Consider the following 13,457-nt stretch of genomic DNA (forward strand, 5'->3'; position numbering starts at 1 on the left):
TTGGAAGAAGTGCTGCACAGTAATACAGTGAGAAGCCTATCTATCAACTGAGATCTGAAGGATGAATAGGGATTAATTAGTTAAATGAGGTGAGAGTAGGAATAGTGTTCTGTGCAAATTGGGTAGCTTGAGGGAAAGGCCTTGAAACTGGAAGAAGTGGGAAAACCTAAAGAAGGCTTGTGTGAAAGAAACTGAAGGTGAGCAAAGGTAGAATGACACAAAGTAATTCTGGAATTAGGCAGAGGCTGGTGACTGAGGTCATAGGAGAGTGGATTAAGATGTGTTTGGGCCGAAACCAGTTTGGCTCAGTGGCTAGAGTGTTGGTCTGCGGACTGAAAGGTCCCAGGTTCGATTCCGGTCAAGGGCACCTGTATTGGTTGCGGGCACATCCCCAGTAAGGGGTGTGTAGGAGGCAGCTGGTCCATGTTTCTCTCTCATCAGTTTCTAGCTCTCTATCCCTCTCCCTTCCTCTCTGTAAAAAAATCAATAAAATATATTTTAAAAAGAAACAACCCTGGTGCGGTGGATAAGGAAATGGAGGGAGATGCATTAGAAGTTAGTCTTTTGTCTCTGGACCTTTCTATCTACAATATTGTACTCCTTGGCCCATTCTATGGGCTAATACCTATTACTTAAATGTTCAGTTTAGCTGTCACTTCTCTAGGACATCTTTCCTGACCTCACCCTACCCAGATAGCTTACTGTGTGACACCATGGCTCCCTCACACTCTCATGATCCACATGTCCATGGTTATGAGGTAAACTATGATGTGTGTTAGTTTGTTGGGCTGCTAGAACAGTGCTACAGAATGGCTTAAACAACAAATTTATTTTCACACAGTTCTGGAAGCTAGAAGTGGAAGATAAGTTATTAGCTGACTTGATTGCTTCTGAGGGACATGAGGGAAGGAAATGTTCTAGGCCTCTCTCTATTTCGCTTGTAGATGGCCATCTTCTCCCTGTCTTTACATGGTCTTCTCTGTGTATGCATCTGATAAGAACACTGGAATAGGGCCCACTCCAAATACAATCACATTCTGAGGACTAGCATATAAATTGACAAGGGAAGGAAAACTCAGCTCATATAAGGAAGCAAAAATTATAACATGATGCCATACTGGTATGGCTCAGTGGTTGAGAGTCAACCCAGGAACCAAGAGGTCGCCAGTTCGATTCCTGGTCAGGGCACATGTCTGGGTTGCAGGCTTGATCACTAACTAGTATGGGGCATGCAGGAGGCAGTTGATCAATGATTCTCTTCAATGATGTTTCTATCTCTATCCCTCTCCCTTTCTCTAAAAATCAATTAAGATATATTTTAATAAAGTTATAGGAAATTATTCATTCGCCCTGGCTGGTGCTGCTCAGTGATTAGATTGTTCACCCATCTAACTGAAGGATCTTAGATTTCTATTTCGGGAAAGAGCATGCACTTGAGTTGCAAGTTCAATTGCAGTCCTGGTCAGGGCACGTGCAGCATATGACTGATGTGTCTCTCTCATATTGATGTTTTTTCTTTGTCTCCTTTCCTCCCTCCCTTCTAAAAAGAAATGAAAAAATACCCTTAGATGAGGATTTTTAAAAATTCACTAATAAACTGACTACTTAAAATTGGTTTTTGATTCAGATATCTCATCTTGATTAATAGCATTGCTCTATAGACATCTTTGTCTAATCATTGGACTGTACAGTGCACATTCACTACAAAGTGAAATTGCAGATCTTAAAAAAAAGAAGCAATTATGAAGCAATTAAAATGTGATGTTGTTGTAAAAAAAAAAAAAAGTGATGTTGTTGATCAGCTGCCTCCTGCATGCCCCCTTCTAAGTTTTGGAGCCCACATCCTGGGCATGTGCCCTTGACCAGAATCGAACCTGGGACCCTTCAGTCTGAAGGCTGAGATTCTATCCACTGAGCAAAACCGGCTAGGGTTGGTTTCTGCTTTTAATGGACTTTTGATTGCATCAGATTTGCAGAACTGGGAAGATTTGTTGGTGTGACTATTGTTTTTGATGGAGAAAAGTCTTACTCTCTTCAGCAAGATGGAACTTTGCATATAAATAGTGCTTCCTTGCTAAGAAAACCTCTCCACTTGTGGCTATGGGCAGAAGGCTGTTAGTCCTGCTTTGCAGATACAGGTTGTGGGTTTGTTGTATGCCAGCACTAAATTATTTTCTAGTTTTTTTTGTACAATGTACCATTGTAATCTGTCTTCATTATTTTATCCAAAATAAACTTTTAGTTAAAAAAAATAAAATAAAATAAAAAATAAAAAAATAAAATGTGATGTTGGGGAAGTTACTTCACCAAAGCCATTGCAAAGTGAGGATCTGAAAGTTAAACTTAAGAAAATGGAAGAGAAAAATGCTAGACTTCAAAGGAAGGTGTTTGGAATATCCAAGTATTAAGAAAAGTCTTTGAGAAAACTAAGAGTATTTTTGAAAAAAGGATTTTTATTGTTTTTGAATAAAAGACCACAGGCTCAGAATTTTAAAATGAGACCTGTCTTTATAAGACCACATTCCAGAATGAAGAGAGTACTCACCAGCCAGAGGCTAGCACCACCACTTTCCAGTTCATTACATCAAAATTCTTTATACACAAGTGCAATCTAAGACCACTTTTGTAGCCAGGCATGTGCCCTGATGAGAATCGAACCTTGATGTCCTGCTTCAAAGGCCCACACTCAACCACTGAGCCACACCAGCCAGCCAGGCACATTTTATCTTTTTAAAAATATTTTTTATTGATTTTTAGAGAGAGAGGAAGGGAGAGGCAAAGAGTATTCATGTGAAAGGATATTTTGCTTTCCAAAATATCCATGGGCTGCTTCCTACATGACTCCAACCTTGTGATCCAGCCTGCAACCTGGGCATGTGCCCTAATCTGGAATATAACCGGTAAACTGGTAATCTTTTAGGAAGATTAGCCCAAATCCAACCAACCACACCGGCCAAGGCTAATTTTGTAAAATTTTTCTTTTTGTGCGTGTTTTTTTTCCCCCCAATTATTATTTGAAGGGCTATTTTTTTCCTTTTATTTATTTATTTATTTATTTATTTTTAATATATTTTATTGATTTTTCACAGAGAGGAAGGGAGAGAGGGAGAGAGCCAGAAACGTCGATGAGAGAGAAACATTGACCAGCTGCCTCTTGCACACCCCCTACTGGGGATGTGCCCGCAACCAAGGTACATGCCTTTGACCGGAATCAGACCTGGGACCTTTCAGTCTGCAGACCGACGCTCTACCACTGAGCCAAACCGGCTTCGGCCTATTTTTTTTATTTTAAAATGGCTTTTAGAGAGAGGAAGAGAGAGGAGAGAAAGAAAGAAAAGAGAGAGAGAGAGAGAGAGAGAGAGAGAGAGAGAGAGAGAGAGAGAGAGAGAGAGAGATAGAAAGTGGAGGACCATCAGCTGGCTGGCCCCTGCACATGCTGAGAGAGAGAGAGAGAGAGAGAGAGAAAGGATGGACCCCCTGCACACACCCTGGCCAGGGATTGGACCCTCCTCAGCCCAGGTATGTCCCCTGACCAGGATGGATCCCACCACCTTCTGCTGTACCTGATGGATGTTCCAACCAACTGACTCACACTGGCATAGACTACATTTAATCTTAAAAGGTTACATGATTTGGCTCAGTCCATCCAGGTAATAACAGAAGAGCCCATGTCTCTTTGCCACAGGAACTGACATTTTAAAAAATATATATATATTATTGATTTTGTACAGAGAGGAAGGGAGAGAGATAGAGAGTTAGAAACATCGATGAGAAAGAGTCATCGATCAGCTGCCTCTTGCACACCCCCTACTGGGGATATGCCCGCAACCAAGGTACATGCTCTTGACCGGAATCGAACCCGGGACCCTTCAGTCTCCAAGCCGACACTTTATCCTTTGAGCCAAACCGGTCTCGGCAGAACTGACATTTTTAATCCAGCTTTACACCCCAAAAGATTTCAATCTGCCTGAGCCATGGCAGACTGAAATAAGAATACCCACCAGGAATTTTAAAAATATATATTTTATTGATTTTTTACAGAGAAAGGAAGAGGGATAGAGAGCTAGAAACATCAATGAGAAACATTGACCAGCTGCCTCTTGCGCACCCCCTACTGGGGGTGTGCCCACAACCAAAGTACACACCCTTGACTGGAATGGAACCTGGGACCTTTCAGTCCGCAGGCCAGCGCTCTACCACTGAGCCAAACCTGTTTCGGCCCCACCAGTAATCTTTACCAGTGTGCCTGAACCTGGACGTAAATAATATCCCATTCTGACCACTTAGGCAAGGCTAAGGTAGGTGCATGATGCTCCAGGCGTGGGTAAGTGCAGCCATTTCAGCTTGCCAGTTATCTTTCCACTCAGTTTGCAGAAAATAAAGCGCACTGCTCTCCAGGACCGACTTGGCTTGCAACTTTCTGAGCAAGTCCCACCTTTCCTCCTGAACCGTATTTTCGATTTCTACCAAATGGAGTGGATAACACCGATCTGACTAGTAATGTTGTTAAGATTACGTATCTATGACTGATAATCGCTTTAAGTGTCTAAAGTTTAGATTCTAAACACATTTCCCTCGCTTGTAGTAAGGCAAACAAATCCTAGCGAGGAGCGGAGGGGAAAGAGCTGGGACCACTAAGCGAGGTGGGTTTGGATTCTGGGGCGGGCCTAAGCTGACGGCGTCAGCCTATTGGTTCAGCCGGAGGGGGCGGGCACGAGGGGCGGGGCCATCCGAACACCACTGCAGAACAGAGCTTTGAATCGAGCGCGGTAGTTCCTGCGGCAGCCAATCCTAGAAGAGCATTTCCTTCGGACAGTTGTTGCTCACAGCCACGCGTCTCACGCCGAGATCAGTTTTAGCCGTTGCTCCTGCGCCCGTGCTCGGCTCCTGCGTGCCCTATCCGTTACGAGTGCGAGGATAAAGTCTCAGACAACCTCCCTCCCGCATTATCCGGGCCGGAAATAGACCCTCCGCTCTCCGCTCCAAACCTGCAGAGCGGCACCAGCTTGCCTTTCCGTGGAAGCCGCTGGCTGCCGCCCGCTCAGGAGTTGTAGTACCAAGATTCCAGTTCTTATGCAACTTGCTAGAGAAGCTGGGAGTAGCTTTTTGGGGCGAAAACAGGTCAGGGGAGGGAAGGTACACCGAGAGCCAGAAGCGAGGATAGGGGTGTCCTTGGGCCAGGATGGGCTGGGTTCTGGTCCTTTAAACCAGAGGGGGAGGACCCGGAAGTGGATGGGCGGGGCCAAGGGCGCTGATATATGAGAAGGCCCAGCCGCGCGGGGTCTCCAATCTGCCATTTTCTGTGCCCGTGTGAGTCTTCGGCGTCCCAAATCCGCTGTTTCCTCACAGGCTGTGTTTCGTCCGCCGGACCACCACCTCAGGGGAACGATGGACGCGGAGTCCACAGCCGCTGCTGCCATCTCTGCGGAGCTGGCTTCTGCCGACAAGTAAGCAGGACCACGGAAAGCTTGAGGCATTGGCCAGTTCGCGGAGGGGGGGAGGCGGGCAGGCTGGGGCTCCCCGGGAGGGGAGACCAGTGGGTTGGAGGGCTTGCCTCCCAGGGAACAACCATCTCTGTTTAGGAGGCCTGGACGCTGGAGAAGTCCACCTCTGGCAGAAAGTCTCGCGCATTAGCAGTTACGCCGGTTGGCTGGCGCCCCCTGCCCCGCTTTCCGCGGCCGCCATCTTGCCGGGGGCAGCGGCGGCGGCGGCGTCTGTCTGCTTCGCCAGCCCCTCTCCTCCCTCCCCGGGCCCGGGGCTGTCGGCGGGAAGGCGGGGCCCAGCGCACTCGCGTGCCTAATTGGAGCTACAGCCTGCTGCCCCCGGCACTCCGGGCGCGCGCCTCCAGGACGATCCTCAAAAACAACCTGAGAAAATAACCAATAGAGATTTGGCGCCAAAAAAAAAAAAAAGAAAGAAAAGCCCTGCAGAGAGGCTGGACCGGCGGGGCCGGTGGGCGGAGCCTCGGGGCGGGGCCTCGCGCCCGCGTTGGCCGGCCGGGGCGGGGGGCGGGGCCCCGAGGAGGCGGGAAAACTCCCATTGTTTGGGCTGTGCGGCCGCAGCCTGGCATTTCCGCAGTGAGGCACGGCGAAGCTGGACCCCCGCGGTGTCCTGGCTCACCTCGTGCCCTCCTACCTTCAGCTAGCCGGTTCTGGGGCCTGTGGTGGAGAGCATCGTGGTTCTCTGGACTGTGGGAGTGTCAGATCAGCGAGGGGCGCTGTTTCTGGGGCTTCTTGGGGATGTGAAGCATCTTCACCTAGAGCTGCCTGGAGCTTTGCTCGTTTGGTTGGTAGGGTGAATGAGCAGTAGTAATATGCTCATAGAGAAAAAAAGTACTCTTTCCCGTCTAGTACGTCTGCGCAATCTTTTCCTTTATCTCGGGCTTTGTTGTTTTTTCTTTGTGCACTTTTTATTTACCCTGTTTCCCCGAAAATAAGACAGTGTCTTATATTAATTTTTGCTCCCAAGATGTGCTAGGTCTTATTTTCAGGGGATGTCTTGTTTTTCCATGAAGAAGAATACAGTACACATTTATTGTTAAATGAAAATAAAGGAAATTTATTACCTGTATATGGTATGGTAGTTATCAACACAAACCAGACAAACTGTGAATCCTACAGTATCAAGAATTTACTCATTTATTCAATGACAATCATGTCATCATCTTCTGGAACATCATCATAACAATCCAATTCCTGAATTTCCTGATGAATTTCTTGTGACTCCATTTCTTTCAGAATCAGTGGACCAAATCTCTCATGTTTAGCCTAGGGGGGGGCCTTATTTTCGTGGGGATGCCTTATGTTTCACTCAGAAGGAAACCTGTAAGTAGGTCTTATTTTCGGAGGATGTCTTATTTTCGGGGAAACATGATATTTGCTTTTTGTGCACTGTGCTGGGAGAGGTTGCTGTGAGGTTGTTATGAATTTCTTCTGTAGCCTAACACTTTGATTGTGTTAGTACACTTACAGTTACCAGAGGTTTATTTATCTCTCTACCTAACATTTTTTGAATATTTATATTTGGTCCACATAAGTATACTATGAAGTAGTTCTCCTGTAGGTGAGAAAAGTCAAGATCAGAATGCAGAAATTAATAAATGGTAGAGTGTGCATTAAACCCAAGTTTTTTTTTTGTGTGTGTGTGTGTGTGTGTGTGTGTGTTTTATAGCAAAGATAGAGATTTATTGAAGAACAAATACAGACTCCCACATGGGGAGGGGAAAAGAGTCCCTTAAACCCACATCAGAAGCTTATCTGAGAGGAAATTGCATGAAAACTAATTAGCTATCAGAGAATAAAAGGCCGAATTCGGAAGTTAAATCTTGGTTGAGACTATTTAGAGGTCAAGCCCTAAGGCGCTGAAGGGGGAGTGTAAAGAAAATGCCTTCCTAGTTTAGACTTAAATAAGAATGCACATTGTAATTCCAGCCTAACCATTGAAAGGATAAGAATATAACTTCTAAAACACTAGAGAGGAAAGGTGGAATGAGAAATAAACCTCAATTCGGGTTGATTTTATTTTTTGAATACCAGCTTCATTGCCTACGCAGTGATGTTGGGCCACAGTTTTGTCTTCTGTAAAGAGCTTCAATTTGGCTTTTCTTCCTCTTGCCATTTAAACAACATGGCTAATGGTAATAGTATAAATGCTAGATCAGTCCTCATTATAGTTATATTTTTAATTAGTTTTTTACGGCTTTAATGTTAGAAAATATAAAGCAAATAAGAGTTTGTACAGTAGTGATGAGAAGAAATAAGAAAGTTTAGAAAAAGAAGTCTTATGTGGGGGCATTGAATTTTGGCTTCCCAGTCATAATTCCTGAGCTGCTTATCCATTGCTTTAGAAGAAGACACCCCTCCCCCCCAAAAAAAAAAAAAAAAGTTAGTTTAACTCAATAATAAAGTTCTGGCATTTACATGCTAATTGGCAAAAATCACTTGTCCAAATCCTATCATAGTACTACCATAGAATAGGGATTCACAATTGCTCCTTTATTTTTTAAATTGATTTTAGTGAGGAGTGGGGGAGAAGGGAAGAATGAGCAGGAAATATCCATGGAACCTACATCCTGGGTATGTGCTTTACCAGGAATCAACTTCATGCAACTTAGCCACACCATCCAGAACCATTCCTTATTTTAACAAATCACTGATTTAGGTGCCAGACTTTGTGCTTGGTGCTAGGCTGCAGCTAGGATAAAATACACATGGTTTCTTTCCTTAGAATTAAATTCTGTATTCTAAGTCAATAGAAAATTGAAATACAGTATGAATTGTGATGAGGGAGGGTAATGTAGGTTACAAAGTCAATTGGTTAAGTGCTTTCTCTGTAAAATATGAATATTGCTACCTGCCACAGGGTATTTTTTAAAATATATTTTATTGATTTTCCACATAGAGGAAGGAGAGGGACAGAGCTAGAAATGTCGATGGATGAGAGAGAAACATCGACCAGTTGCCTTCTGCACACCCTCCCACTGGGGGATGTGCCCACAACCAATGTACATGCCCTTGACCAGAATCAAACCTGGGACCTTTCGGTCCGCAGACTGATGCTCTATCCACTGAGCCAAACCGGTTTCAGCTACAGGGTATGTTTTGATTTTTCAGAGAGAGGAAAGGAGGGGGGAGAGGAGAGAGAGATAAGCATGTGAGAGACACAGTCATCTGTTGCACATGTGCCATACCTGGGCTTGGGGTGGAGCCTGCAATCCAGGCATGTTCCCTAACCAGAATTGAACCATGACCTCCCAGTTCGTAGGCTGATGGTCAACCTCTGAACCACATTGTCTGGGCTTTTGTTTGTTTCTCTTAGGGGCCTGAACATGTTTTCAAATGTTTGAGCATGTTTTCTGTGAATGCCTTGTATTCTTTAATCTTGGACTTTTTTTCCATATTGATTGCTAAGATTCTGTGTATAGATGCTAAGTTGACCTTTTTAAAAAAGTTTTTAGCTCTAACTAGTTTGGCTCAGTGGATAGAGCATCTGCCTGCGGACTGAAGGGTCCCAGATTCCATTCAAGGGCATGCACCTTGGTTGCTTGGTTGGGGGCACATACCGAGTAGGGATTGTGTGGGAGGCAGCTGATAAATGTTTCTCTCTCATCGATGTTTCTAACTCCCTTCCTCTCTGTAAAAAAAAAAAAAAATAAAGCATATTTTTTAAAAATAATAGTTTTAATTTAAAAAAATTTCTCTCTTTTTTTTGAGAGAGAGAGAGAGAAACATCAGTCAGCTGCCTATTCGGATCAAGCCAGAAACATGTGCCCTGACCAGGAATCGAACTGGTGGCCTGTTGGTGCTCAACCACTGAGCCACGCTGTGCTAAGTTGATCTTTTGTAAAATTAACTAGGTAGAATATAATTAATCTTTCATGGTTTCTGAGTTTAAAAAGGCTTTCTCCAGATTGTTTTAACCTCCCTGACTGGTTTAGCTCAGTGGATAGAGCGTTGGCCTGTGGACTGAGAGGTCCCAGATTCGATTCCAGTCAAGGGCACATACCTTGGTTGCGGGCACATCCCCAGTGGGAGGTGTGCAGGGGGCAGCTGGTCCATGTTTCTGACTCTATCCCTGTCCCTTCCTCTATAAAAAAATTAATAAAAATATATTTTTTAAAAAAGGTATTTCAACCATAATTTTCTCTCATACTTTTTTTGATTTATATTTAACATGATTTTTCAAGAGAATCAGAAATCAGATTTCTATGTGATATCTTCATAGTTTTAAACGTAGAACTATTATGATAAACATAAAATGTAACAGTGGATAACCTGTCTCTGACCTGGATAGGACATCTCTCTCTCTCCTTCCCTTCCTTCTTCCCTCTCTTTCTTGCGCTCTCTCTCTCTTTCATAATAAAAGGCTAATATGCAAAATGTCCCTTCCAGAGTTCAACTGCTCACTATGATGTGTGTTGACCACCAGGGGGTGGCATAGAATGAAGGAAGGCCCCAGCCAGGCCTAGGACCCTACCCTTGCACCGGGCCTTTAGTTTATAATTTTTGTTCTGATTCAGTGATTCTTAAGAGTGTGGGTCTAAAACCAAGCAGTATAGCATCATCTGGGAAGTTATTAGAATTTCCAAATCCTGGGCCTCAGGGTAGACCTGCTGAATCAGAAAGTCTGGCTGGGTGGCCCAGTTAGTTGGATTATATAGTTCATTACATTAAAAAGTTGTGGATTTGATTCATGGTCAGGGACATACATGCCTGAATTGTGGGTGTCCTGTGTCTGGGTGTGTACTGGAGGCAACATAAATATTTCTCTTCTCCCTCTCCCCCTTTCCCCTCTCTTGCAAAAAAAAAAAAAAAGATTTAAATAATATTAGAATATTTAACAAATGAATGTTCTGGGAGACTGCTTCTTTATTTTTTTAAAAAAATTATCTTTAGTGAGCAGTTTTTTAGAATGTGAGGTTTGCCAAGAATGCATATATCACATTATAACAGAAATGCTGCATTCTCTTTCATCTGACTGTAAACTCGAAGCTACTATGTGACTGTCTTGTTTAAATTATGCGTCATACCTGGCAAATAAATGTTTAAGAGATTTGAATGAGTAGAATTAAATTTGTTATTTGATAGGCCGAGGTGGCTCAGTGCTTGAGCATCAACATATGAACCAGGAGGTCACCATTCAATTTCCAGTTGGGGCACATGCCCAGATTGCAAGCTTGAATACCCAGTGTGGGGTGTGCAGGAGGCAGCAGATCAATAATTCTTTCATGGTTGATGTTTCTATCTCTCTCTCTCTCTCTCTCTCTCTCTCTCTCTCTCTCCCTCTCTGAACTAAAAAAATAGCCAAAACTGGTTTGGCTTAGTGGTAGAGCATCTGCCTGCAGACTGAAGGGTCCTGGGTTGGATTCCGGTCAAGGGCATGTACCTTGGTTGCGGGCACATCCCCAGTAGGGGGTGTGCAGGAGGCAGCTGATCGATCATTCTCTCTCATCGATGTTTCTATCTCTCTATCCCTCTCTCTTCCTATCTGTAAAAAATCAATAAAATATATTTTTTTAAATGTTGCTTCAGCAACACAAAAGAAATCTTTAGAAATATATATATATGTATATAATCAATAAGCATATATTAAAATAAAAAAGATTTTTGTATCATGCTGGGCTTTAAAGAGAGAAACTTCAATTTGTTGGCCCACCTATTTATGCATTCATTGGTTGATTTTTCTTTTAAAATGATGTTTTTATTTATTTTAGAGAAAGAAGGAGAAAAACATAATTAGGCTGTCTCCTGTACGTCCCCCTGCTGTGGGGGGGATCTAGCCCAAAGCTCAGGCATGAGCTCTGACCAAGAATCAAACTACTAGTAACCTGGTGCATGGGTCATTGAGGGTGGGGCAGTCAATTAGCATATCCCCTCTTTATTAGATAAGATTTTTTCTTTTCTTTTTAAAAAAAATGTTTGTTTTTTGTTTTTTTACAGAGAGGAAGGGAGAGGGATAGAGAGTTAGAAACATCGATCGGCTGCCTCTTGTATGCCTCCCCACTGGGGATGTGCCTACAACCAAGGTATATGCCCTTCACTGGAATCAAACCCCAGGGCCATTCAGTTTGCAGGCCGACACTGTCCACTGAGCCAAACTGGTCAGGGCTGATAGGATTGTGTTCAGAGAAGAAGAGAGAAGGAGGGAGAAATAGAAATATTGTTGATGATAGAGAATCATTGATTGTTTGCCTCCTGCATGCCTTCTACTGGGGTATGAGCCTGAAACCCAGGCATGTGCCCTTGACCAGAATCGAACCTGGGACCCCTCAGTCTGCAGGCTGATGCTCTATTCACTGAGCCAAACCATATTTAATCTTAACACCCTTCCCCTTATTTTTTCATTACAGAATTGAAGATGATGCTCCAGCTCCTTCTACTTCTGCAGATAAAGTAGAGAGGTAAGATTATTTACCTGGTACAGTTAGATTTATATCTAATTAGATTTATTGTGGGTTTTCTCAACTTACACATACTTTACTGGTTTGAAAGCTTTCATAATGGTATGAATGATGTTTTACATAGTTGATCTCAACTTTGTTCACACTGATGTCAGTGAGTTGTACTTGGGTTTTTATGCTCTAGGTTCTGCTCAGTTGCTGCTGTTGCTATTTGTTTCTGGATCTAGAGTGGATATTCTCATGTAAAATCCTATTTTAAAAATATATATATTTTATTGATTTTTTTACAGAGAGGAAGAGAGGGATAGAGAGTTAGAAACATCGATGAGAAAGAATCATTGATCAGCTGCCTCTTGCACACCCCCTACTGGGGATGTGTCCGCAACCAAGGTACGTGCCCTTGACCGGAATCAAGCCTGGGACCCTTCAGTCCGCAGGCCGATGCTCTGTCCACTGAGCCAAACTGGTTTCGGTTAAAATCCTATTTTGTTTTAATTTCTTCTCTAGCTGTTTTTTCCTGGATTCTTAGTTTTATGTAATTATACCTACAATGGAACCAGTGTCCTAAAGACACCAAGATACTCCAACATCACAGGAGAGGAAGGAAGAGGAGAGAGAGAATTGTCAAAGATGGGAGAGAATCATTAATCAGTTACCTCCTGCATGCCCCCTACAGGGGTTGAGCCCACAACTGGGGCATGTATCTTTTTTTTAATATATTTTTTTGATATTTTTACAGAGAGGAAGGGGGAGAGATAGAGAGTTAGAAACATCTATCAGCTGCCTCCTGCACACACACACACACACACACACACACACACCCAACCTGGGGTGGTGCCTGCAACCAAGGTACATGCCCTTGACTGGAATCGAACCTGGGACCCTTCAGTCCGAAGGCCGATGCTCTATTCACTGAGCCAAACCTGTTTGGATGGGGCATGTATCCTTGACAGGAATTGAACCCGAGATCTTCCAGTCTGCATGCTGACATTCTATACACGGAATCAAACCAGCAAAGGCCATATGTGCATCTTCTAATTCTTCTAGTTAACAAGAGATTTCTGATTCTTCTAGTTAACAAGGCCAGCCACAATATATACTAATGAACCATATAATACTGAGTAGGTACACAGGGAATATTCTTGACATCTAAATATTCTAGGAATTTAAAAGGGCTTCCCCGCCCTGACCGGTTTGGCTCAGTGGATAGAGTGTCGGCCTGTGGACTGAAGGATCCCAGGGTCGATTCTGGTTGAGGGCATGTGCCTTGGTTGCAGGCACATCCCCTAGGGGGGGAGGGGTATAGGAGGCAGCTGATAGATGTTTCTTTCTCATCCATGTTTCTGGCTTTCTATCACTCTGCCTTCCACTTTGTTAAAAAAAAAAAAAAAAAATCAATAAAATATATTTTAAAAGGGGTGGGGGCTTCCCTTCCTGGGCCAGGCTTTGATGTGGCAGCCATGGGGAGGACTCAGTTTTATTATGTTTAATAGGTAACAAATAAAACTACATATTAAGGTACTTGTACGTCATCGTTTCATGGTTACTACGTTACCAT

At 43.5% G+C, this 13,457-nt stretch overlaps 1 protein-coding gene across 6 annotated transcripts in view; it reads left to right on the top strand.

The window, feature by feature from the left end:
- Nucleotides 1–5,241: 5,241 nt before the first annotated feature.
- LOC118723852 (nuclear autoantigenic sperm protein) overlaps nt 5,242–13,457 on the top strand; it is a 29,307-nt gene continuing 21,091 nt past the window's right edge. For 2 of the 6 annotated variants that reach the window (XM_036446583.2, XM_036446582.2), the window contains exons 1-2: nt 5,244–5,447; nt 11,849–11,899. In XM_036446583.2, coding sequence (XP_036302476.1) covers nt 5,389–5,447; nt 11,849–11,899 — 110 coding nt within the window. In that variant the 5' untranslated portion in view covers nt 5,244–5,388. Of the gene's footprint in view, nt 5,448–11,848; nt 11,900–13,457 lie in introns of all 6 variants that reach the window. The other 4 variants (XM_036446585.2, XR_004989395.2, XM_045584782.1 and 1 more) reach the window with 4 other exon arrangements.

Source organism: Pipistrellus kuhlii, unplaced genomic scaffold (genome assembly GCF_014108245.1).
Source record: "Pipistrellus kuhlii isolate mPipKuh1 unplaced genomic scaffold, mPipKuh1.p scaffold_m20_p_2, whole genome shotgun sequence".
NCBI classification, from domain to species: Eukaryota; Metazoa; Chordata; class Mammalia; order Chiroptera; family Vespertilionidae; genus Pipistrellus; species Pipistrellus kuhlii.